The sequence below is a fragment of the Hyaena hyaena genome, unplaced genomic scaffold (genome assembly GCF_003009895.1).
Source record: "Hyaena hyaena isolate Hyena2069 unplaced genomic scaffold, ASM300989v1 scaffold_72, whole genome shotgun sequence".
NCBI classification, from domain to species: domain Eukaryota; kingdom Metazoa; phylum Chordata; class Mammalia; order Carnivora; family Hyaenidae; genus Hyaena; species Hyaena hyaena.
In genome coordinates, this window is record NW_024080703.1 from 4,075,277 (window position 1) to 4,099,766 (window position 24,490).

At 39.9% G+C, this 24,490-nt stretch overlaps 1 protein-coding gene across 2 annotated transcripts in view; it reads left to right on the plus strand.

Moving 5' to 3' along the window:
* NEBL (nebulette) overlaps nt 1-24,490 on the plus strand; it is a 370,210-nt gene that overhangs the window by 252,140 nt on the left and 93,580 nt on the right. The window contains exons 1-5 of one of the 2 annotated variants that reach the window (XM_039233070.1): nt 5,753-5,833; nt 5,924-5,995; nt 13,016-13,120; nt 14,970-15,080; nt 21,991-22,101. The exons of the other annotated variant lie outside the window; for it this stretch is intronic. Of the exons in view, the coding sequence (XP_039089001.1) occupies nt 5,753-5,833; nt 5,924-5,995; nt 13,016-13,120; nt 14,970-15,080; nt 21,991-22,101 (480 nt within the window). Of the gene's footprint in view, nt 1-5,752; nt 5,834-5,923; nt 5,996-13,015; nt 13,121-14,969; nt 15,081-21,990; nt 22,102-24,490 lie in introns of those variants that run through there. 2 annotated transcript variants of the gene reach the window in all.

Sequence of the window (24,490 nt, forward strand, 5' to 3'; positions counted from 1 at the left end):
AACACTAAGGTTAAGATTGAGATTGGGTCAAAGGCGAATTTGAAGAATGCACAAAATACGAATAATACAGGGATGCCGAAATGAATTTACAAATAAATGCAAAAAGGCTCTATTGACAAGGAGATAATCAATTGCTTTTCCCCAGGACACAATTACTTTGCATTGGCATGGATAAAGCATCATTAGCATTGTTATCAGTTTTTAACATTTTATGGTGCTTACGGCAGTTCAAAGCCAGAGAATGGCCAAATTAGCCAGAAGGTAACCCTAGATAACACAAGAGGTGATTTTTGTGTGTGTGCGCCAGTTTCAAAGTCTTTCGCAATTTTTCCTGACACATCTCGCACAACATTCTAAGAAAGAGATGCTTTTGGGGACAGGCAAGCTGTCTGTGCCTGCGTCTTTGGTTCTGGTCACAAGCCACACAAGGGCCACTCAGACCTCAGGCTTTTCTCAGCAGGAAGGCTTGTGGGAGCGATTGCAGGATTAACTAGCTTCGCCTTGGTTCACACTGAACTAAAGTCTCAAGTGAGCTGTGAATTAAACCGAAGTCCTTCAGTTCACTGGATGCTTATGTTAATGCAGACTCTGCATGAGAATACCCCTGCCCCGTTTGCAGTCAATACATTTGGAAGAATAGATACTTTTGATTTTTGGCATTCCAATGACACCCAACCTGGACATCGTGTAAAAACGGTTTGCAGTTTCTTGCTTTCCTCCTCCTCCAAGACCAGTTTAGATATATAGCTCTCATTCGTGAGTCGGCTGTCTATTTCTGAAAGCAGGAATATGAATACAAAAAGCCCCCACTCTGTTAAATCTTATTTTAATGGCATAATTAGTAATGGTGACAATTATTCAGGTTGCTTTGTGTTCTTTTGATTTCTAATTAACAAACAGTAATGAAATGGCCATTAAAAAGGAGAAGATGGTCTTAATGAATGTAAATTGTAAAAATAGATTGCACTAATATTAAGCAGAGCTCTTCTCTTTTTATAAAGAAGACAAATGGCCCGGGAGAGTTTACATTTCTTGTATGAAGAGACGATTTCATCCCCCCATCTCAGTAAAGTTCTCTTTTGGACAGATGCCAAACAATGAGGAACTATGTGAGGCAAAAGTGAAATGACCAGGGATTCGACCGAGAAGCAAGAACCTTCTGGGGGATACTCATCAAAACAAAACAAAACAAAACAAAACGAAACAAAAAACCAAAACCCAGGCAACTGAAAATGAGTACTGTGAACACAGGCAGACAAGTCAGATGAACTGCTTCCTCTGTGACCTCACCATTCAGGGGGAGTATTTTGTAATAAGAAATGTTGAATGAATTTTTCAAGTGGAAAAATGTAGTTGATCTCTGTACGTTTTCCTCACCTCAGAACTGAACCTCCATTTTAATTATTATGGATTTTCATTTGCAAGTGCCACTTGTCACCATGCTAGGGGAAAGAAAGCACGTGTCCAAGAGAAGAGGGAAAAGTGAAATAAGTATGAAACATTTGTCACATTCTGGGAGATTCTTAATGCATGTGACCAAGACACAGAAAGCAGTCAAAGCGCAGCATGGCTGGTGATGAAATAGAGTTTCCTTGGCCAGAGGCTTCTGTCCCCAGAGACCCGAATCACCCATGGGACTTGGCAGTTGCTATGGAAACACATTTGCTTGCACAAAAGCATCAAACTCTAACCAGATTGAAGACTTCTGTGTTGCGCCATGCAAGTTAGCTCCTACCCTCAGGCTCATAGGCTGCATGATGCCCTCTGGCCTTTAAAAACATTGATATGACAGAGTCTTGCCCTTTCAAATGAGAAGACCCTTTCCCACCAAATACTTTTACTGTAACTGTGTGCCTTTGTTGGATAGTTGACAAATCTTGTGTTTGTAAGGGGCTTTGCTATTTTTAAACTGCTTTGCTTTTATTAACTTCTGGCAATTTGGTTTTTCTCTTTAACTACAGAGAATTAGGGTGGCAAGGGATTAAAACATTTGCCCTAGGGAATGTGGGAGAGCCAGACCTAGAAGTAGAGGGTGTTGCCAGAAACCATATGACCCCACGTCGGTCTCTTTCTGTATTGGGGCATGGATAGAGCACTAACATAAAAGGTCGGCAACGTAAATGAAGCATACAGTAAGTAGAGCATAATACAATTAGAGGTTTTTCAGAGATTCCCTTACTGGGGTGTTCCAAGGTGAAAATATATGTTAAAACACAACATTGAACTTGGTTTTAAAGAAAAAGAGATAAAGAAGACAATAGGGAATTCTGAAACATGATAGCTATCCATGAAGAACTTTTTGTTTTAATATATATTTTCTTAAATTTATTTCTAGGAAAGAGAGAGAGAGGCAGCGTGAGCAGGGGAGGGTCAGAGAGAGAAGGAGACACAGAATTTGAAACCGGCTCCAGGCTCTGAGCTAGTTGTCAGCACAGAGCCTGACGCGGGGCTCGAACTCGCGCACTGTGAGATCATGACCTGAGCTGAAGTCGGACACCCAACCGACTGAGCCACCCAGGTGCCCCTAAAAACTTTTTTTAATGTTTATTCTTTGACAGAGAGAAAGTCAGAGCATAAGTGGGTGGAGGGGGGGCAGAGAGAGAGACAGAGTGTGATCGGGGGAGGGGCAGAGAGAGGAAGACACAGAATCTGAAGCAGGCTACAGGCTCTGAGCTGTCAGCACAGAGCCTGACACGGGGCTCTGTCTCAGGAACTGCGATGTCATGACCTGAGCTGAAGTCAAGTTGGGTCGCTTAACCTGTTGAGCCCCCAGGCACCCCAAGGCTTAAAATATTTTAAAGAAAACTTTACATGAATTTTATATTATACTTACAAGTGAAAGAAAAAAAAAGATACATGCAATCAAAAGGAATAATGTGTGTTGCATGCCAAATAATCCATTAAGGAATTCATCCAACATGTCTTAAATCATAGTTTTTATAAATTTTCTGCCTTATCTTAGCACAGAGTATGCTTTGCTCATCACTGCATCCCTAACACCAAGCATGGTGCCTGGCACAGCAGCACTTATCTGAATGAATGAACATAGAGCACCAGCTCAGTTCTGCTTCTGGTGTTCCTTCCATTAAATAAGGCTGTGAATGAGACAGATAATTAATTTCTCTTGATCTTCATTTTGTCCTCCGTGAAAGAGAGAGGTTTTAGTAAGACTGATTTCTTCAGGATGCCTGTGGCTTTAAAATTCCAATTCTAAAATCTCAAATGGAAAATTTGTGTTTATGTTGCATATGGTGTTTGGTTTTGCTTTCAAAACTTCTGTGCATAATCTCAACAAATTATTATCTTCCAGCACAGCGGAGAGTCCATGAGAACTTATTACATGATGGGAAATGAGAAAATAGCAGCCTCTGACGTCCACTGAAGGTAATTCACCATGGGGAATAGATGTCACCGTGAGCAACACAAGTCATCTTAAGTAGCTTTGGCACGAGTTTCTCCTTACGCTTCTAGAAGTTTGTTAGAAAAGCTCATAGAACTTGCTCTTCCCTTTTTCCAAATAAAGATAATGTAATGGATCTTCTATGGAATATTAGAACAGTCTTTTGGCAGCAAACTTGAGAGAAACAGAGTTCACACATTCTGCTCCTTTACAGAAAGAATATAACACACAGAGAATTTCCTTGTAGAATTCTCTACACAGCCATGTTTAAAATAACATAGTTGTTATTTTAAAAGTAAAGGTTTCCAAATTCATCGCTCTTGGGGAACTTCTTTTTGGCATTTTGCTAGTAAGCAGGATATATGATGCCATTAAGTTAGCCTGTATCAAAAATCATTTCAGAGGCGCCTGGGTGGCTTAGTCGGTTAAGAGTCCGACTTTTGATTTCAGCTCAGGTAATGAACTCATGGTTCATGAGTTCGAGCCCCACATCTGCATCAGGCCTGCGTGGGATTCTGTTCTGTCTCTCTCTGCACCCACCCCCCACCTCCCTGCTTGCTCTCTGTATCTTTCTCAAAAATAAGTAAAAATTTAAAAAAATCATTTCGGGAAAAGACCAATAACTATTCTGGAATACAACTTTTTTTTTTTTTTTTTTTTTTCAGAGTAAGGAGTAGGATAATGTTTCCCTAGGTAATACTTCACAGAAGAATGTTAAATTTTCTGGAGCATTGGGCATCATTAAAAAATAGGTAGGTAGATAAGTAGATATCAGATTAGATTAGATGAATAGTATTTCATGTTTCAGAAATGCTGGGTTAAGGAAACCTAGTTTTCTTCATTGTGGGTCTTCTTGGGAACTTTTGATTTGTAATTATGCCATGTGGATCTCCAAGTGATAGGGGTAGAGATTGGTATACAAGTTTTTCCAGGCACATTTGCTTACAAAACCCCCTTTCTTTGCCAGAGTATTCTGTGGAACCTCCTGGAAGACAATTTGAGGAATAATCTATACATGATGACTGTTTAGAATATTTTTCTTGTCCGAATTTTTAGTTTAGATAAAGCCAAAGCAATGTCTTGAAAAAAATTTCAAACTAGATATGATATCAAGAGAAAATAGCATTATACTTGGCTACTTAGAATAATGTATTTTGGATAAAGCTGTATTTTATAATTGGTTTCATTATTCGCCATAAGATTTTTTTTTTATGTCCAACACTGTTATGTTATGGTTTTGTGAAACTTAATTTGCCCTGGAATCTGAATAATCAAAATGATAAATTATGAGTTGTATAGAGCCTAGAATTGCCTAAATTGACAAAAAAGAATTTTTTTGAGAAATATATTTTTAATTATATAACTGATGACACACCACATTATAAATACTGTTACAATTTATTTTTCCAAACTTTCCCAAGCATATAGTACACATTGAGGAATATATAAAGAGTGATTATTTTATAATATGAAAACTAGTGAATTTGTAAAAATTGACACACTTGGCCGAATTGGAGGAGCATAATATTATGTTTTTGAAACAATGATGTTTCTAGAATTCTTAAATGATATATCAACCCATGGTAACTGCAACTTCCCATGTTTAATGATGTTTACAATTAAAATAATACAATAGCAATATAAGATTAACGGTCATAATTAACCCAGAATGGATTTTTTGAAGTGGTTCAAAGGGCTTTTCATAATAAATTACTAGCCTCTAAGCAGCTAATTTAAAGTTAGTACTTTTCAGAATGTGAGAAGTATGTGTTTCTCTCGTACAAAATTTAACTTAGGTTTATGAAATGAGTTTAAAAGATCCAGATTCACCCTGTACCAAATGAGAGCTATGTCTGATGTTCCAGTGAAAGCTTTATTTAGACGGAGTTGAGAAATCTTGGAGATAACAGGCTTTTGACTGTGCTATCTGGAGTGTTATAGCTGAGTCGTTTTCCCAGAAAAAGATCTTTAAGTCTCTTTCAAGCGATTGCATGAATGACTTAAATTAGTGAAATATAAATAAATGGTCTCTTTTGGATTCCTTTCCAAGTTGAAAGAATGTTGACTTTAAAAGGTTACGACGTCGAATTTTGCCTGTTGAAGTGGTATTTCCACTTGGGAGGCTGGCCCTGGCCGCTCTCTGCTGTCCTGTTCTATCCACTCACACGCGTTTGTGATAAGCAGGGTGAAGTGTAAGCTAAATTGGGACGAGGGCTAGGCAAGGACATTTCTTCCAGAACACCAGAGACTCCAAGATCTCAAGGGTGCTCCAGTACAGAAAAAGGTGCTGTTCTAGTGAATTAAAACAAAACAAAACAAAACAAAAAAACCCTGTAGACATAAAAAGTAAAAATGAGGGTGCCTGTATTTGAGGATGTAGGAGATGAAGCTGAAGAGGAAAAAACAGGGGAAGAAGAAAATGAAGAAGACATGGTGAGTGGGAAGGCATCTGCTGAGAAGGGTATTTGTTCCTCTACATTGGTCATTAGACAAAATGTTTCCTTTCCTTGTGTTTCTGGACAGGTATTCTTTAAGCCTGTTATTGAAGACCTAAGCATGGAATTGGCCAGAAAATGCACCAAACTCATTAGTGATGTAAGTGGCTTAAGTACTTTTTGTCTCACTTTGCATTGTGTGTGTGGCACCGTTATGTCATAGAATCGTCGAATTGGGGAGAAAGCATGGAAATCCTCTGTTAAAACACAGTTGTTTTCTAGATCATGGAACTAAGTCCAGAAACTTTCACTGATTTCTTCAAGGTCACCTATTCAGAGAATTTCAGAATAGGTCTCCGTGTCCCTAATCCAGAATACTGTCCCTTATGAATTTCATTGTCACTCTGGCATGAAATCATGAAGCATTGAACTTCAGAGCACATCCCATGTGCGAACTCCAAAGCCTTTCTTAACTTGTATGGTGGTGCAATTTGTTTTGGGAGGTCTCTGTCTAAATGAATGCAGTTTTAGAAACTATTTTGGGGATTTTTTTTTTTGAGGACTTTGATAAATGCAATAGTTTTCTAAACTATTTCCCAATCAGGAATATATATATACTTGTATATACATAACATGCATTTACAATTTTGGATTCACGGATTACCGAGCAGCATGTTAAGAACCCGGAACATGGCTGGTATTAGTAAAAAGAAGCATTAGATGGTATTAGATGATGGTATTAGTAAAAAGAAGCATTTTTCTTGTGACTTTCTTCATTAACTGGGGTCAGTTTCTGTTATATTTCCAGGGAATCTTAAGATTGTAGAATTATATATATGTATGATAAATTATATATATATAATATATATACACACACTAGTAATTATGTATTGGTAAGCCATTTATTATATATATATATATATAATTGGTAAACCGGTTATTATATGTATATAAATTATATGTGTATATGTTATTTAACATACATATATGTATATAAATTATACCAATTATGCCAATATATGTGTGTATAAAATTATACATATAATATACATATAATATATATACACACACCGGTAATTATGTATTGGTAAAACAGTAAATATGGAAGCTAGAATGCTAGAAGCACAAGGAACAAGTATAGCTCACCAGGGAAGAGCATTTAGACCCTCATTAAAACAATTGTTATCGAATTGCTCATGCAGAGGAGAGGTGGCTCGTGAAAAGTGGATAGACGCCTGGGTCTGGAGAGAAGCGAGCAGGATACTGGCCGTTTCTGTTGTAGTGAATGAACAAAGCGATCAGAGTATTTTGCAAATGCTTGTTTTCAAAGGCGGTCAGTCCAGGAAAGTGGGGCAGTGTGTTGGCATGTTCTCTGAAGTCAACCCGCCTGCATCAATTTAACAGTAACGTTGGGGCAGGTTATGTAACCTGACTGGGCTCAGTTCCTCAAGGGCAACATCCATCACAGTGTGATTAAGTAATGGTCACACATCTGAAATGTTTAGTGAACTGTCTGGAACACTGTGACCACTCAAGAGATGTTAGCTGTTATTAACTACTGAGTCTGTAAATTATGTCTGTATCCATTCTGTCCTGTTTTACATACAACTCTCTGTCTCCTTGTTGTTGTCAGAAAGAGCCAGAGGATGGTGGGAATCATGCCGCTTCCATATATTTGCTGTGTAATGTAATTGAATTTTAAATGGACTATTTCTTTGTGCTGTTACTCAATACTCCTAAGCCACTGCGTGTGAAAGTTCTTTGTAAACTAGAATAATGATAAAACGACGACAACAGCGAACGCATCAGCCTAGTTAAGATTTACTGAGTACGAGTGACAGGCATTGCAGCATCTGATGTAAGTTCCATCACTTTTCTCATTTTTGAGGTGACGAAACAACGGCTCAGAGAGGTTCATATCTTGCTGGGTCACACAGTTAAGCAGCGGGGACAAGAATTAAACACAAAGTGCTTTCAGGTTTAGCCACTCTGCTGTGCTTCCTCTCCTGTGCATTTCCGTGCAAAGTCTACCTTAGTTTTAGTCTTATTTATTACACTAGCATTGGTAATAGTAACGCTACCATTGAAAGCCTTAAGTTCCGTAACTCTGGAAACAGTACCTCTTCCAGCATTGTTATGTTTTTTATTAAAACGGAATTGTGGATGAGCTAAATTATATAAACCATTGACATTGAAGTGGCAACTTCAGTTAGTGGGTGATTTTACTAGAGTTGTTTTGGACAAGATCATCTTTCAGTGACTTTATTTATTTATTTATTTTTGTTAAAAAAAAGGTTTTTTTTAATGTTTATTTATCTTTGAAGGAGAGAGAGACAGCATGAGCATTGGGAGGAGGAGAGAGAGAGGGGGAGACACAGAATCAGAAGCAGGCACCAGGCCCTGAGCCATCAGCACAGAGCCCGACGCGGGGCTTGAACTCACAAACTGTGAGATCATGACCTGAGCCGAAGTCCGATGCTTAACCGATTGAGCCACCCAGGCGCCCCTATTTATTGTTTTAAAGTTCATTTATTTGAGAGAGACAGAGACAGTGCGAATGGAGAAAGGGCAGAGAGTGAGGGAGATGGAGAGAGAGAGAGAGAGAGAGAGAGAACCCCAAGCAGACTCCTTGCTGTCAGTGCAGAGCCCCACACGAGGCTTGAACTCAACGAAACCACAAATCATGACCTGAGTCGAAACCAAGAATTCGGATGACTGACTGAGCCACCCAGGCGTCCCATTTTTCAGTGACTTTAAACCAACCTCATGCTGAGGGACATGGCTTTTACCATTTTGCAAAAGCCAAAGCCATGTTATTTCACTTCTGTATAGAAGAGACCAAACAAGTGGCAGTAAGTTTTATTTATTATAGCTTTGTGGTGCATAGCAGAATGTCTGTATTACTTAAATATTTAGATCATAGACTGTGCCCTAATTTATATCTGTGTACATGTTCACATTTTGTTTCAAAATAGAATTCCGTATATTTTAAGATACTGGCTTCATTTTTGGAATTTGTATTTTTACCAAGGAATCATCTGAACAATTACTTCCTTTTGTATGTTTATTTTTATTTTTGTGTGTGTGTGTGAGAGAGAGAGAGAGAGCGAGCAAGTGGGGGGAGGGGCAGAGAGAGAGGGAGACACAGAATCCAAAGCAGGCTCCAGGCCCTGAGCTGTCTGTCAGCAGAGAGCCCGATATAGGGCTTGAACTGGTGAACTGTGAGATGTGACCTGAACCGAAGTTGGATGCTTAACCGACTGAGCCACCCTGGTGCTCCACCAGATGGTTTATTAAAATGTTATATAGGAATGGACTAGAGAAAAGTCTAGGGAGGTCTGTACTGTTTACAGTTCTCCATAGAAAGAAATGTGTATTTTTCATGTTAGGTGGCTTCACTTGGGGATCAGTGTGAAGCATTTTTTCAATTTGTTTTTGTTCCACCTAGTTTTTGCCTTTCACGTGCCCTGCCCGTAATGTGTGGCTTCCCTCTGTGGAATTTACTTCCCAATTCTTAAAGACACCTGGTCCTCCGAGGCCCCCCTCTTTTATTTTTCTGTTTATTTCTCTAGATATTCTCTCTCTCATTCTTTCTCTGGGCCTGTTAGTCAACTGTCTAATGAATTCCTTGAATAAGTCAAACCCATTAACTCTATTGAGCCATCAGAATCATTGATCTAATGGCCTTTTGTCAGGTGGTCATAAAAACTATTAGGTTTTAGGGGATGTTCTTAGAGGTTTCTTGTAAATTAGGCACCAAGAGTTTCTTTGGAGCTAGTTCAGCCACATCTGCACGAAGCCTGTGACTCAGTGTTTTGGTTCAAACCTTCCGAGGGTGTTCACTTGCATGGCAGCAGAAAGGAGATTTTCCAGGCAACTGAACATTGTTTGTTGTGGGTAATCCCTTCCAGTGTGCTAAAAACAGATTCCGTGGCTACCCCTCCAGAGAGCGCCCCGACTGTGTGAAGAGAGCCTGGGGCGGCTGCCTTGCTTATGAGCTCCCTCCAGCCCATTACCACCTAGTGATGGGGCCACGGTTCTTTCTTGCAGGGTTTGCTGCATTTAGCCAACATGGCTCCGTTGGAGAAAAGACTTTCTCTGTACTTTTGGTTGAGTGCCTGAAAAAGGAAATATCCTTAGATATTTCTACATTTGTCATCCATGTTCAGCCATTAGCTAATCTCATACCAAGTGAAAGAGACTGGGTAAGAAGAGGAAGCACTGCTGAACTCATTTAACTAGAATTGTGGTTGAGACATGGTAGGATTAATGGGCGTGGCCAGAGCACAGGTTAAGTAAGTATTTGGGGCATCTCACTGACTATTAAGTCATCGACTTTGCCCACCTTTTCTCCCCGCAACTAGAAAGTACCTTGGATGGGGGTCCCTGGGTGCTTCAGTCGGTCGAGCATCCTACTCTTGACTGTGGCTCAGGTCATGATCCCAGGGTTGTTGGGTCGAGCCCTGCACCCAGCTCCGTGCTGAGCGTGGAACCTGCTTGGGATTCTCTCTCTCTCCCTCTGCCTTTGCCCCCTGCTCACTCAATCTCTCTAAAATCAATTTAAAAACACTCCAGAAGGTAACTTAATAGTATCTTGGTTATGAGTGCACATGGCCACAGTAATAGGCAAACTGTAGCACAGAGGCTTAACAAATAGGTGGGGTTTTTTATTTTCACATGATGAAACCTGGAGGTAAGGGGTCCAGTCTTGGAACAGTGGATGTTGTCAGGCTATCAGGTTCTTCTCTCTGCTTTGTCGTCATTAGTTTGGTGACCTTGTGAGGACATCACTACTGCCGCATCCCTGTGACTGGGGAAGGAAAATAGACAGGCAAAATGTCAACGGGCTATACGAGCGAATTTCTCCCCTTAATTACAGAGACACCAGGGACACCACTGAGAAGACTTCTACAAATGTCCCCTGGCCAGAGCTGGGCACCGGGGGAGGCTGCTCACTGGCCAAGGGGAAGCAGCAAACCATGGCTGGTTTAGAGCAATTCATCTTCTGAGGCTCAGACAGGGGTCTGGCTACGCTCATAAATACATTTGCATTCTGTTATTGGGAAAGAAAGGGGACGCGTAGGCAATCTATCCAACAAATGGGGCCATGGCCATATTAGGAAGTGGCTGTCGACTCAGTGACTTTATTTCACCTAAGATTTTGTGTCCCTTGTGAGTGCAGTTCCCCTTCATCTAGTTTTTCTATGACCCTGTATAGAAGGGCTAACAATACATAGCATTCTTTATATAAAACTTTAAGGTCATTTGCTTCCTGCCACTCATGTTGTAAAATTCACTAGAAGTACAATATGAATGTCAATAAGCAAATAATACGTGTGTGTGTGTGTGTGTGTGTGTGTGTGTGTGTGTGTGTGTGTGTATCTTTTCAATAAAGATCAAGGAAAGGAATGGGGATCCCACGTAAGACTGAAGCATTTGCCTGCACAGCGAAGGAAGTAAGTACTTCACCCTTATCCGGCGTACTTGCCCTGAACATTCTGCTGAGGTCAGAGCTTATCAGGAGGCCCGTAGCCATATCGCATACCACCGCGGTGAAGCATGTGACAGGGAAAAGATGGTGGCAAAAGATAAAAATAATGAGCCAAACTTAAGCCTAATGATAGGTTCCTTTCTCTCACACTTAATTATATAACGGGGCTACTTTTTTTTTTTTCTCCTTATGATCAAAATAGCCTACTATTTATCATACTGCCATTAAAGGTTTAATTACTAGTGGCTGAGGAGGGTGATTTGCGGAGACCTAAAATTATGGCTAATCTCTGAGAAGAAAAAAAAGTAATTTAGTGCTCAGATAAGATAAATATGTTCCAATGTTGATTTCATGAATAAAGCAAATGTTTAATGGGGTAGGCGTCTGATACCTGAGTCACAGCAGTGAGATATGGTATTTTGAAATAACATTACTTAGTATGTTCATATCTGGTCGTACCCCAGGTCAAGTTACATCCCTCCAATCAGGTCTTCATGTGGTAAAATCGCTATGTGATGGCGAGTGTGCAAGGTCAGTGTTAGTCATGTCCTTTAGGAGCCAGGTATGTAGTCAACTGAACTTCACTTTTAGCTTATAATTAGGGAGACCATGTCATTTACCATCTGAACTGGGACATTTTTTGCATCATAAGTATTTATAGTGTTGGGAGACAAACGTGGCTTTATTACAGGCTGATAGAACTTTTAGCAAATTACCTTCATCCTCTCAACTAGTCCTAAATTTTGCCTTGCCCGTTTTCAGATGGGGTGGCAATTAGTGTCACAGTGTGGACGGGGCCTGGTCCACAGACCCTGACTTCTCAGCTCGTGTGTTCATGCAGGGCCTTCCCCGGAGTAACAATTCTGGCCCCTCCACATGGGGAAAGGACTGATTCATTTTACTACAGTTTGAGAGAAGAAATGCGAATGCTCAGCTAAACCTCTCTGAACTTTGTCTCCAGCGTCTGCCTACCCATAGCCTTCTGGAATGGTCTCCTCCACCATGCGGCAAGCTTTCAGGGCACGTTTTGTTCCTGTTGGGGTGTGGACACAGAGGGGGGAGGCCTATGGGTGCTCATAAATTAGGGAAGTTTGATTTGAGCGGAATTAATTAGTAAAGGAAGCTCATTGTGACTACCCTTTGCGCCCCTTCCTTTAATCCAGCTTGGAATGGTGCTAACAGGAAGGTCCACTTGTTTGATTTCTGCCTCTACTTCTTAATTGGTGACATCTGTCTTGATGACTACTTGCTCTAAACCTAGAGGTAGGCAGCTATGTTTCTGTTTGATTGTAGGCTTAGCGGTTTAGTCAGGGGCTTGAAGTAACGATAAACTAGGACACGTGTCGAACGAAATCAGAGTGTGTAGTAATTAGGCTGAGCGAGCCGGGCAGACAGGACCCGTCGTCAATGGGAGTCCACCGCACGTGATCCTTGGTGATAATGGGACCCTCACTTATCTAAAGAACGGTCTTCTTTCCTCTGTCTCATCACCCTTGCAGGTCTGTGTTCGATATCCATTGATGTGATTTGGCTGGTTTTGAGCATTATTCCTGATTTGAGTATTTACTTCAGAAGACAGGCTTTCTCTAATTAATTGATTAGATTTAATTCTAATTCTTCTATTCAAAAAAGGACCAATAAAATGGTTTTTCCTCTTTCTTGTCTTATGTCAATTATTCTCTCTTTTAGATTCATTATAAAGAAGAGTATAAAAAGTCTAAAGGCAAGTGTACGTTTGTGCCTGACACGCCCATGCTAAACCATGTAAAATATATTGGTGCTTTTATTTCTGAGGTAAGGCACTCAAACTTTCTTTCTTTCTTTCTTTCTTTTTTTTTTTATAGTTTATTTTTGTGACAGAGACAGAGCATGAGTGGGGGATGGGCAGAGAGAGAGGGATACATAGAATCTGAAACAGGCTCCAGGCTCTGAGCTGCCAGCACAGAACTCGATGTGAGGCTCAAATCCACGAGCTGTGAGATCATAACTTGAGCCGAAGTTGGATGCTTAACCGACTGAGCCACCCAGGCGCCCCACTTTCACAGTGCACCTGCACTTTCACAGTGGCTTGCGTTTTCATTTTCTGTTCATGTAGATAAAAGTCTGTGCGTTAAAATTAGAGAATAATATTTTTGAGAGCACCACTGGATGTTGGTAATATCTGTATAATTATGTAATTCTACATACAATGTCAATTAACTCTAAGGTTGACATATTTTATTATATATGTCTATATTTTGACTCCAGCCCTTTCCTCTCTATGTAGGATTACTCTTGAAAAGAGAGGTTATATTCAATAAGTAGAAAGTACTGGAAAAATTGTTTTAGAAGTTCCATTATTTTATTTCCCGAGAGGTGGTATTAGATATAAATTGTTGAATATCATTTTGAAATTAAGTAAAATTTACCAGCTGATTCTATACAACGTAGTATCTTTGGTAAGTAATTTTAAATCAATTTAAACTCTTTTTGAGCAGGGTCAGTTCGACAGAGACACTTAGGAAGTCACAGAGTGAGAAATGCACTCGATTCATTTTCCAGCTGAAAAATCATAGAGCCTCTTTCTGAGAGCATTTCAGGCCACACGTATGCTGCATTACAAAGCACAACATTAACAGCAATATCTGTGAGGAGGCATTTCTGTAGTCTGCGACTGGATCACTTAGAAAAGACAAATGTGAAAAGAAGATGAGTCAAATAGTACTGTAAATGACTGACCTCTAGTGTTCCGTCAGTTATATTGGAAAAAAATCAACGCGACAGTCTCAGGGTTATTTCCCTGGATGTGAAAACATTTTGAGGAGAACTGCAAATTTTCCTTAAGTGGAGACCCACCTGCAAAGAGTTGTGAGAGCACGAGGTTTACACCGCGTCTGCACTTGATAAACCCACACGCAAATCGAGCTCTGAGTGCGAGTAATATCAGGGTGTGGGTCACCGTGGGGTTGGTTTGTGTGCATTCTCTGGGATTTCTCCCGTGCAGACTCTCTTGATGTCTTTCATTCCTAATGGATTCTTTATCCTGAAGGAGTTAACTGCGGAACAAGGGGGAAAAAAAGGAAGCGGACAATGTGTTGTGTTACTTTGAACTTAATCTTCCTAAGGGAAGCGGTGAAGGAGCCTTTCTCTTTATGAGTTAGCAGTGTTGACAGTGCAGATCGGAGGTGGGAAGGCACAGAAACGGCACCCTCACCCACCCACCCCTCATTGCAGCCGTGGTAGGAGGTTAAAAAGATTTGAATAAGGGAGCTCTGTGCATTCAGGTTCTAGACAGCACATTCTGACAACTTGTATTTTCTGGAACAGCTCAATTGTCTCATTTTTCTCATGTTTTTCTTCGCCGATCAAACCTACGAAACCCTCAGTACATACAAACAGATTCACTTTTAAAAACATGCAGGGGTTTAAATAGAAAAATACTCATTCTTTCCTTGAGCGGCTCATTTAAAGCTTTTTCCCCGATAAATTGGATTTCTCTCTCTTCAGAATATGTTTTTCAGCCTAGTATCTAAGGTTAAAACGGGCTTTAGGATTTTAAATTAATTCTGTTTCTGAAGAAAGTTTCTTTTTATTCTCTTTCAGTATTCATAGTAAAAAAAAGAAAAGTAACACCTATTTTCCCCCCCTTTTTTCCTCTCTCTAGGCAAAATACAAAGGTGCCATTAAGGCGAATCTTTCCAATTCTCTATATAAGCAGATGCCAGCCACAATCGATAGTGTATTTGCAAGAGAAGTTACCCAGCTTCAGAGTGAGGTGTGGTTTTCTGAAATTGTTATAATTATATATATATAATATAAATATAAAAAATATATATGCATTTAACCTAATATAATTAATATCTTAAAATAGATTAATATTTAAAATGTATATTTAAATATATTTAGCAAAATAGTTGTTTATCTTGAGTATCACATATCGCATGAAAATTAGAAGCTGCTAACTGATGTGTTGTCCCTGGTGGAGTCACAGAAGGTGAAAGCAACATGCAAATTTGTTATCACATGATGTTGTTTTTCTCTAATCCCATCCACAACTATTATTTGGACAAAGTTTCATCTTATTAAGACAGCTTACTTAGATTGAAATCTTACAGTGGGTATTAAAGGGTTAATGGTTACATTCAGGATCCGCAGGGCTGTGCTTCCTCCTTTAGGCCAGCAGTTCCTGAATTTCCTTTTCCTGGGATTCGGGTTTCCATGTAGATAGAGCACCTAAGGTGGACGTGGCCATTTTAGTGATTGCAAGCTGCAGGTGACATTAAGGACTGTCATCCTATAAACTCATTTTGAATCTGGAGGAGTCATTTCCCCCCTTTTTTTTGTACATCAAGACATAAGGAAATATGTAATGCATTTCATTTGTTGTATTTCTTAAAACAGAATTTCAAAATAAGAGTATTTCACCTTTCTCATCTTGCCATTTCATTTTCTTCGTAGCACAGTTTTTAAAAAATTTTTTTTAACTTCATTGGCCTGTTACATGGTTCCCTAAGTGACATGAGATCAGGGACCTCACGTGTCTTGTCCTCTGCTCTACCCCTGAGATCCGAACAGTCCTTGGCAGACCCGGATATTCTGTAAACACTTGTAAAATGGATTTTGTTGAATTTGTTGATTCCTTTTATAAGGAAATGTTTCCTTTTGCATATTCTTCATGCTACATTTTAGGTTAAAAATAATAGTGAACACATAGATGTGCTTACTATCTGTCAGGTGCTCTTTTGTGCATTTTACATATATTTATATCACGTAACCCCTATAACTACTCTGTGAGATGGCCCCATTTCGGAGATGTGGAAACCGAAGCACAGAGCCCAAGAGCACACAGCTGATAAGTGGCAAAGTCAGCACCTGAACATGGACATGGCCAGTCCAGCTCCAGGGACTGGGTTCTTAACCATGCACCGTATCACCTCTTTCTGCCACTGTTTTTCATACTAAACAAGTTTACTTCTTTGGAATCTTTTTAGTTTTAAGTAGAGGGTAATTTAAAAATAGTCTGAAAGTAAAGTGCTCTTGAAAACTTCAGAACATCATTATCTTTTGCAGAGCATTTTTAAGTACTTGATTATTACAAATTTAAATGTTTGCTGTGGCCTCAGCTTGGCAGTAAGCTAACCTCAGCTGTGCAACAAGAAGCTAAAAATATATGATATCAGGGTTTTGCATGGCTGACCATGACTAATGTGCCCCCCTTTTTTCCTTGCCAACATCTGGTTACCTACCCACTTGCTGATAATACGGACTACTCTATAAAGCAAATAAGTACAACACAACACTTGATATGTGGCAAAGAACAATTATACAAGAGAGAAAGGATATTCTAGTCTTTAAAATTTTTTTTTAACGTTTTTTTATTTTTGAGAGAGAAAGAGAGACAGAGTGAGAGTTGGGGAGGGTCAGAGAGAGAGGGAGACACAGAATCCGAAGCAGGCTCCAGGCTTTGAGCAGTCAGCACAGAGCCCAATGCGGGGCTTGAACCCATGTGCCACGAGTTCATGACCTGAGCTGAAGTCAGATGCTTAACTGACCGAGCCACCTGGCTCCCCAAGAATATTCTATTCTTATTTTTATACTTGGGAAGGTAACATTGTCAGATATTTTGCTATAAAAATGTATGACTTTTCTCACCTTGTTACGGCAGAAGTAGAGCTATAGTACACAAACGCGTGCAACATAGAACTTAATGTGAAAGGTAATCCATACTGTATATTGTAGAATCTTTTTTCCCCCTCCAGAATAAGTTGTCACTTACATTGTTAACATGTGTTCTATGCATAGCACGTTATAGTAGAGTGTACACCCTGGGAAGGATATGTGTGTGCTCCCAGCACTGCCCACTATTGTAATTAATCACGGGACTTGTTAGGAAGGAAAAACCTGGATTCTGAATAAAGCATCTATTTCAATGGAATGATGTAATGTAATAACCTTTCAATGTAATAACATTTCTTGAGATGTGTGTAAATCACGTTTATGTTGTTACAGTTGCAGTTCTCAGAGCTTACCAGGTAGTAAGACTGGCAAGGAAGTAAAACTATTTGGCAGTGTCTGAAAAAATTAAACAACTAACCTTTTACTGTGTCCAGATAGTATCAGATTTGTGGTAGGCTAAATTATAGTTTTAGACAGATTCTGGAAGTTCATGGTGTTCTGGGTTCTAATGAAAAGTCTCCTTAAACTTAGGACACTGGATCAAAATATTATGTTAACATCAATTTGCAGACATTGTCAGATGCTTTCATTCAAATTGGAATGAGAAGGTGAAGTTAGCTAGATTAATGCTCCTTATAGAAAATGACTAAGAGGAAGACACACCTTTTAAAAAGAGAGAGAGATGTAGAGGTTTTTGGAGGCCATTTTATCAGTTATCCCCCCCTTAAAAATTTTATAAACAAAGACCACAGAGAAGATTTCTGGAAATGCATGGACCATGCCATGAAATGGTGAGATCCTTCTCCCCAGGGCTTCTTCAGGCAGAGGCTCAATAATCTCTTATCACAAAAGTAATACAGGCTACTTAGGAGTCTGAACTCAGGAGATGTTTGACAGCCTACATTTTTATCTGTAGTGGCTATGGGGTCCTGCTTCAGTACTTTCAGGGCTGTCTGTGCTGTGGGATTAAAAGTGCCATTTACCTAGACAGTAGTGGTAAAACATACTGAAGTGAGAAATGTATACAGGTCTCATGTATATATATGGTGTAAGTATATATGATGTTATCAGATACATAGGATAAATGTATACACTACCTTTATAAACTTATTTATATATAAGTATATAAGACTATCGCCAGGTGGGGCACCTGGGTGGCTCAGTCAGCTAAGCGTCCAACTCTGGATTTCAGCTCAGGTCATGATCTCATGATTTATGGGATCAAGCCTGGAGTTGGGCTCTGTGTTAACAGTGTGGAGTCTGGAATTCTCCCTCCCCCTCCCTGCCCCGGCGCCCTCTCTCTCTCTCTCTCTCTCTCTCTCTCTCTCAATAAATAAATAAATAAACATTGAAAAAGAAAAGACTATTGCAAGCTGTTCTCTGCTATTTGGGTGTCCACTACCAAAGTGACTTTAATTCTCAAGGTATGAAGAAAACAGTGCTAATTTAGGCAAATGTCGCACAATAATGACAAATCCTAAGAAACCGAATTTAGCAGAAAATTTATTAGCTTGACATAATTTTCCATTAGCTATTTTAAGTATGAAAATTAATATGATAAATTAAAGTTCAGCTGCCTCCAATTTGATGTAATCTTAATTCTAAAGTGGTGCTTAGTAGCAACTATAAATGAAATGACTTTTAATGCTGCAAGTAGAAAATTACATAGCCTTTTAAAGAAAGGGTGCTTTTTAAAATTGCTCTTGATGACTCACCATTTCTGTGATAACCGACTAAATGATCAGCTGCATTGGTTGTGTTTATAAAGTCACAAGTACTACAAACTAAACCAGGCACCCAGCAAAATGGAGATAGTACATGCTATTTCCTTTTATTTAAGAAGAAGAAACAAGTCTTATAAAAGTTTCTTCTTGGCTTAATGGACCTGGCCACCCATTAAACTCTGCCTGCTTTCCCCCAAAGTTACAATATAGAATGTAGTGAAACTGACATAATGGTCTTTGTCAACTTAAATGGTGGTTCTTAATGGGCTTCCTGTTTAACATATCTAATTGATGAAGATGTAAAGATGTGTTCATGAGAATCAGATATCCTGATGGATTAAATCAATGGACAGATACTAAGAAGATGAATTATCCCTGGAATAATATGGGGTACTGTGTGTGAGTCCTGATAATCAAGGAGATATGTAGGATTGGATGTGAGAACAGAGTGGGACAGAACTGAACAAGACTTAAGGGCACGAGTTAACAGAAATCTCTCTCTCTTTTTAATGTTTTATTCTTGAGAGAGAGAGAGAGAGAGAGAGCATGAATGGGTGAGGGGCAGAGTGAGAGAGGGACACAGAATCGGAAGCAGGCTCCAGGCTATGAGCTGTCAGCACAGAGCCTAACGCAAGTCTCAAACTCACAAACCATGAGATCAAGACCTGAACTGAAGTCAGACACTTAACCGATTGAGCCACCCAAGCACCCCTGACAGAAATCTCAACAGGGCTGTCAAAAGGAAAACATTGTGACCTATGGGTGTGTGAATAGTAGCATATAGTGCACAGGAAGTCACATAACCTGGCTTAAATTGGACAGTTCTAATTAGGAAGGGTCAGACCATATCTGGAACATTCTGGCCATGTTAATAAAGAGATGGCTTAATTGTGAATTGTGTGGAGGAGGGCATTTGGCGGGGAGGGGTTCAGGGCCTTCCTCTGTGCAGATGGCTTGGAGGAATGGAAGTCATTGATAGCTGTGCACCCACATTTGAAGTTCTGTCCTGGAAGTAGACTCCTACCTGGCTGCTGGGGGAGGACAGATCGGGGTTTCATTAAAGGAGGAATTTTGTGTCCCGGCTTTCACATTTAGAGACTGTGATGCTCCAGGGTGAGTTCTCTTTCATGTAGAAGTTTTCAAAAAGAACTTGGTAGGGGAGCCAGAGAGGGGATTTAAATTGATAGTTGCAACAGATGACTTTGTTTTTTATGGTAAATGTCAATGATTTTATTTTTTAATTTTAGTTTTATTTGAAAATTTTTTTAATATTTTACTTATTTCTGAGAGAGAGAGAGAGGGAGAGAGAGATGGCGTGAGCAGGGGAGGGTCAGAGAGAGAGGGAGATACAGAATCTGAAGCAGGCTCCAGGCTCTGAGCTGGCTGTCAGCACAGAGCCTGACGTGGGGCTTGAAACCCACAAACCGTGAGATCATGATCTGGGCCGAAGTCGGCTGCTTAACTGACTGAGCCACCCAGGCGCCCCTGATTTTATTTTTTAAAATTAATTTTGCAATTAGCACTTTAATCCTCTAGACAAGTATATTATATTTAAGTTAAATGAATGGTAAATACTGTTTATTAAGACCCATGAGGAGTTCATGAGAATATTTTTATTTATTTTTTGTTTTAAAAAAATTTTTGTTTATTTATTATTGAGTCAGAGAGAAACAGAGCACGAGCAGGGGAGGGTCAGAAAGAGAGGGAGACACAGAATCCAAAGCAGGCTCCAGACTCTGAGCTAGCTGTCAGCACAGAGCCCAACTCGGGGGTGAAACTCACCAACCGTGAGATCGTGACCTGAGCCGAAGTTGGCCCCTTGACTGACTGAGCCACCCAGGTACCCCTATTTATTTATGTTTTAAAGTTTGCTTATTTTGAAAGAGAGAGCTTGGGAGTGAGCGGGGGAGGAGTGGAGAAAGAGGGACAGAGAGAATCCCAAGCAGACTACACACTGTCAGAACAGAACCTGACATGGGGCTTGATCCCACGAACTTGAGATCATGACCTGAGCCAAAATCAAGATTTGGACATATAACTGACTGAGTCAACCAGGCACCCCATTTTTTTTTAAGTTGAGAACATTTAATGCATTCATTTATTCATTCATTTGTCAAGCATTTATTGCCTTTCTACATCCATCATTCACTGTGGATATGAAAAGGTGTATAAAAAGATAGAGACATAGCTGTCAAGGAGCTTGTAGTAAAAAGTTTTCTCTAAGTTTACTTGTATTCCTTTTCATTAATTATTAGATCTTGTTTTGTTCTTGGTGAATACTCTTCTAGTTTTTCTCTTTAAATTGCCTTTATTCTCTTGTGTCAAGTTACTCTAACTCCATTTACTATTTTTTATTACAGAGCTTTTAATGTATATTTAAAATTAATTTTAAAATCATTCATTCCTTCCTGTTTTATTTTCATTCATTCATTCATTCATTTATTGAGCAAATAGTCATTCGTCCTTACTCTGTACTGACACTATTTTGGGTTCTGAGCATTCAGTGAACTAGGCTCTAGTTCTAGTGAGGGAAGACAGAAAATAAATAATTCCACAAAAACAGAAATAATTGAAAATTGCAAGGGAAGTACATAGGATTATGGAATAGACTCTGGGGAAGGGGATAATTTGTTTGTTGTCTTCTGGATCTTCTTTTTCTAACTCTGTTGTTGATTTTGGTTACTTCCATTTTTGGAGTAGTCATTCTCACACCTTCTCTCCACCCCAGGAGGGAACATATTGAAGTAGTGGCAGTGGATGTTGTTGGCATGATGCTCATTTCTCTCACAGGCCTTGACATTATCTCAGAAATCTGCCTGCATGTTATATTGTCTCCCAAAGGTTAGGGCATTTGAGGTTTGTGTTATAATATAGCTGTGCCTACAGAAAATTATAACAACTAATTCACCTTTAAATGTCTGATCATTTCCCCTCACTTGGTCAGTTGCTTTCGCAAGATTTAAACCTTGAGCATTTATGACCCCAAAAGGCTCATAGTTTTGGAATGTTTCCCCAAACCGCCGCTGAGATTTAAGCTAGCTGAGTATGGGTGGGAATGTCAGCATATGGATTTTTGAAATAAACGGTGAAGAGTTAAAATTACAAGTCTAACCTGAAGCACTAATGTTAATGCACTGTGTATATTCTCTCATTATGGAGGCTTAGGCAAATATGTCCATCATGGTGGCCTTCAAAAACACAAACCCCTAGAGAAACACTGAAATTTAACAGGTAAGAACTGAATATACCCATGAATGAAACTAACAGTGATTTGTGTTTTTTAAGGTTGCTTATAAGCAGAAGCACGATGCTGCCAAAGGATTCTCAGATTATGCCCACATGAAGGAGCCGCCTGAGATCAAACATGCCATGGAGGTCAATAAACACCAGAGTAATGTAAGGAAGCCATCCTCGCGATTTTCTGGGGAATCGTAGTTCACCACGTGAGGGCTAATGGAGATGTTGTTGAAATTTAATTATTACAGCTCTCTTCTTTGAAAGGGACTTTAAAATTTCTTTCTTTTTTTTTAATCTCTCAGTGTTCAGTCAGAAGTCCTTCTGAATTATTCTATCAAAAGCGTTAAAACCTTGTGGAATGCCTTTAAAATGTCAGGTACTTCCAGATATTAGAGATTGTGCTTTGGACCTGTCAGGTTACTAGCATTTCCTAGAGTGTCCTTGACTTGATGGTGAAGCTCCCATAGTGTCCATTCTAGAATTACAGAAGAACTTGGAGAAAGGGCCCCAGAAATCACTGGTCCAAGAAAGAGTCACAAGTGCTAGTGAGATTCATACCTCCCCACCCCCACTACTGTTTCTTTTGGAATGTATATGAGGAGCAAATTGTTAAACTCAAGACCCATGGAGAACATGAAAGCAGCTGAACAAGCCCACAGAAAATGAAAATGAATTGTTATTTGTGAGAGAGAGAGAGAGAGTGCATGAGTCGGGGAGGGGCAGAGAGAGAAGGGGACAGAATATCCAAAGTGGACTTTGCGCTCATAGCAGTGACCCCCATATGAGGCTCTAACTTGTGAGATGAACTTGGACGCTCAACTGACCCAGCCACCCAGGTGCCCTGAAAATGAATTCTTTCATAAGTTAGCAGATTATAAAGTTGTAAGTTAGCAGGTACATCAAAACTTCCGTATGTTTATTCAGTGACCACCACTATCCTGGTGGCCTAGAAGAATAATTTCATCCTGAAATTTCAGTGGAAGCCTCTTTGCCTCCCTGTTATTAGTTCTTTGCTCTCTAGAAAGAATGTAGGAGCTGTGTTTGGTTCTTTACGGGTTAGAATGGGTTAAGAGAAAGGTGTCTGCCTTAGTTAGGCCAAGAAACTCCCTTTCTTTGGAAAGTATCCGATACATCTTTGTCATTTCACGTGGGCTCTGTCCCACTACTTTGTTCCCTTAGTAAATGGTGCTTTGCTGACTCTGTGTCCCCAGAGCCCCAGCTGTTTAATGTCTCTTTGCAGGTTGGCAACACTTATCTGATATTAAATTGTAATAGGTCAATGCTTAAGTAAAAACTGAGTGAGGTTTTACATTTTAATTCAGATGTGTAAACAGATGTCAATAACCAGATAGTTTTCTAAGATGGCTTAACCTTGATAAGAGATGAGGAAGCTATGTGTCTATAATTACCAGCAAGGCCATTTTAAGGGGGTGCTTCGTGAGAACGGTTTGCTTACAGAATGAGGATCATAATCATAATAACTACCACTTAGCGAGCAGTGCTGCACAGCAGGACCTGTGCCAAGACCCTGATCACTTCCAGGGCTCGCAAAGTCCCTGCCCCGAATCTGATTTTGTAGATGAAGAAAACGAGACCAAAGGGTCCAACTCCCAAGTCCACACTTTCTGTGACGCTCTGCTACCTCCCTCCCTCCCTCTTGAAAGTCACTGGTTACTGGTCAAGATTTTATATGAAGTATTTTTTTTAATATTTTTATTTATTTCTAGGAGAGAGAGAGAGAGACAGCGTGAGCAGGGGAGGGTCAGAGAGAGAGGGAGATACAGACTCTGAAACAGGCTCCAGGGTCTGAGCTGGCAGTCAGCACAGAGCCCGACACGGGGCTCGGACCCACGAACCACGAGATCATGACCTAAGCGAAGGTCGGACGCTTAACCGACTAAGCCACCCAGGCGCCCCTACATGAAGTATTTTTAAATGTGGGGCAAAATAGGTTATCATCAGAATTTAGATCAACAGATTCAAGGCGCTGCGGGAAAGAAGGCGGCGGTGGTGGTCCGGGAGGGGCCGGACCGCATTACACAGACCCTCGGGAAGCCTTTTCCAACTCTATAATTCAATGAAATTCAAATACGGAAGTTCCTTATCATAGGACTGGGGTTATTATTTTAACTGTGCCTTTTCTTTTAAAAGGTCTTTGATTGAGGGATTGAGGGAATAGAGTATAAAGGCCTTTTCTCTTCCATTCAATACTGTGTACTTATGGGAGAAGGGTGTATTGACTTACACTCCTCTGCCTTCTCGGCTCAACCTTTACATGCAAAGTTTGTACATATAATAGGATTTAGAAAGTGTTTAAGACTATTTACTCAGATTTAAAGTGAGAATGATATTTGTATTCTACCTGTGAAGTAGTTGATATTCCCCTAGAGTCAAGGCACGCAGAATAATACATTTGTTGTCCCTACAATATGAAATTTAAACATAGGTCTTGAAAGCCCCAGGAAAGCAGATACCTCTCTTGGCTTGTAGGTGAGGCGGCCGCATCTTCACGGAAGACGAAACCTCGTCTCCCATAAAACTTCGGCCC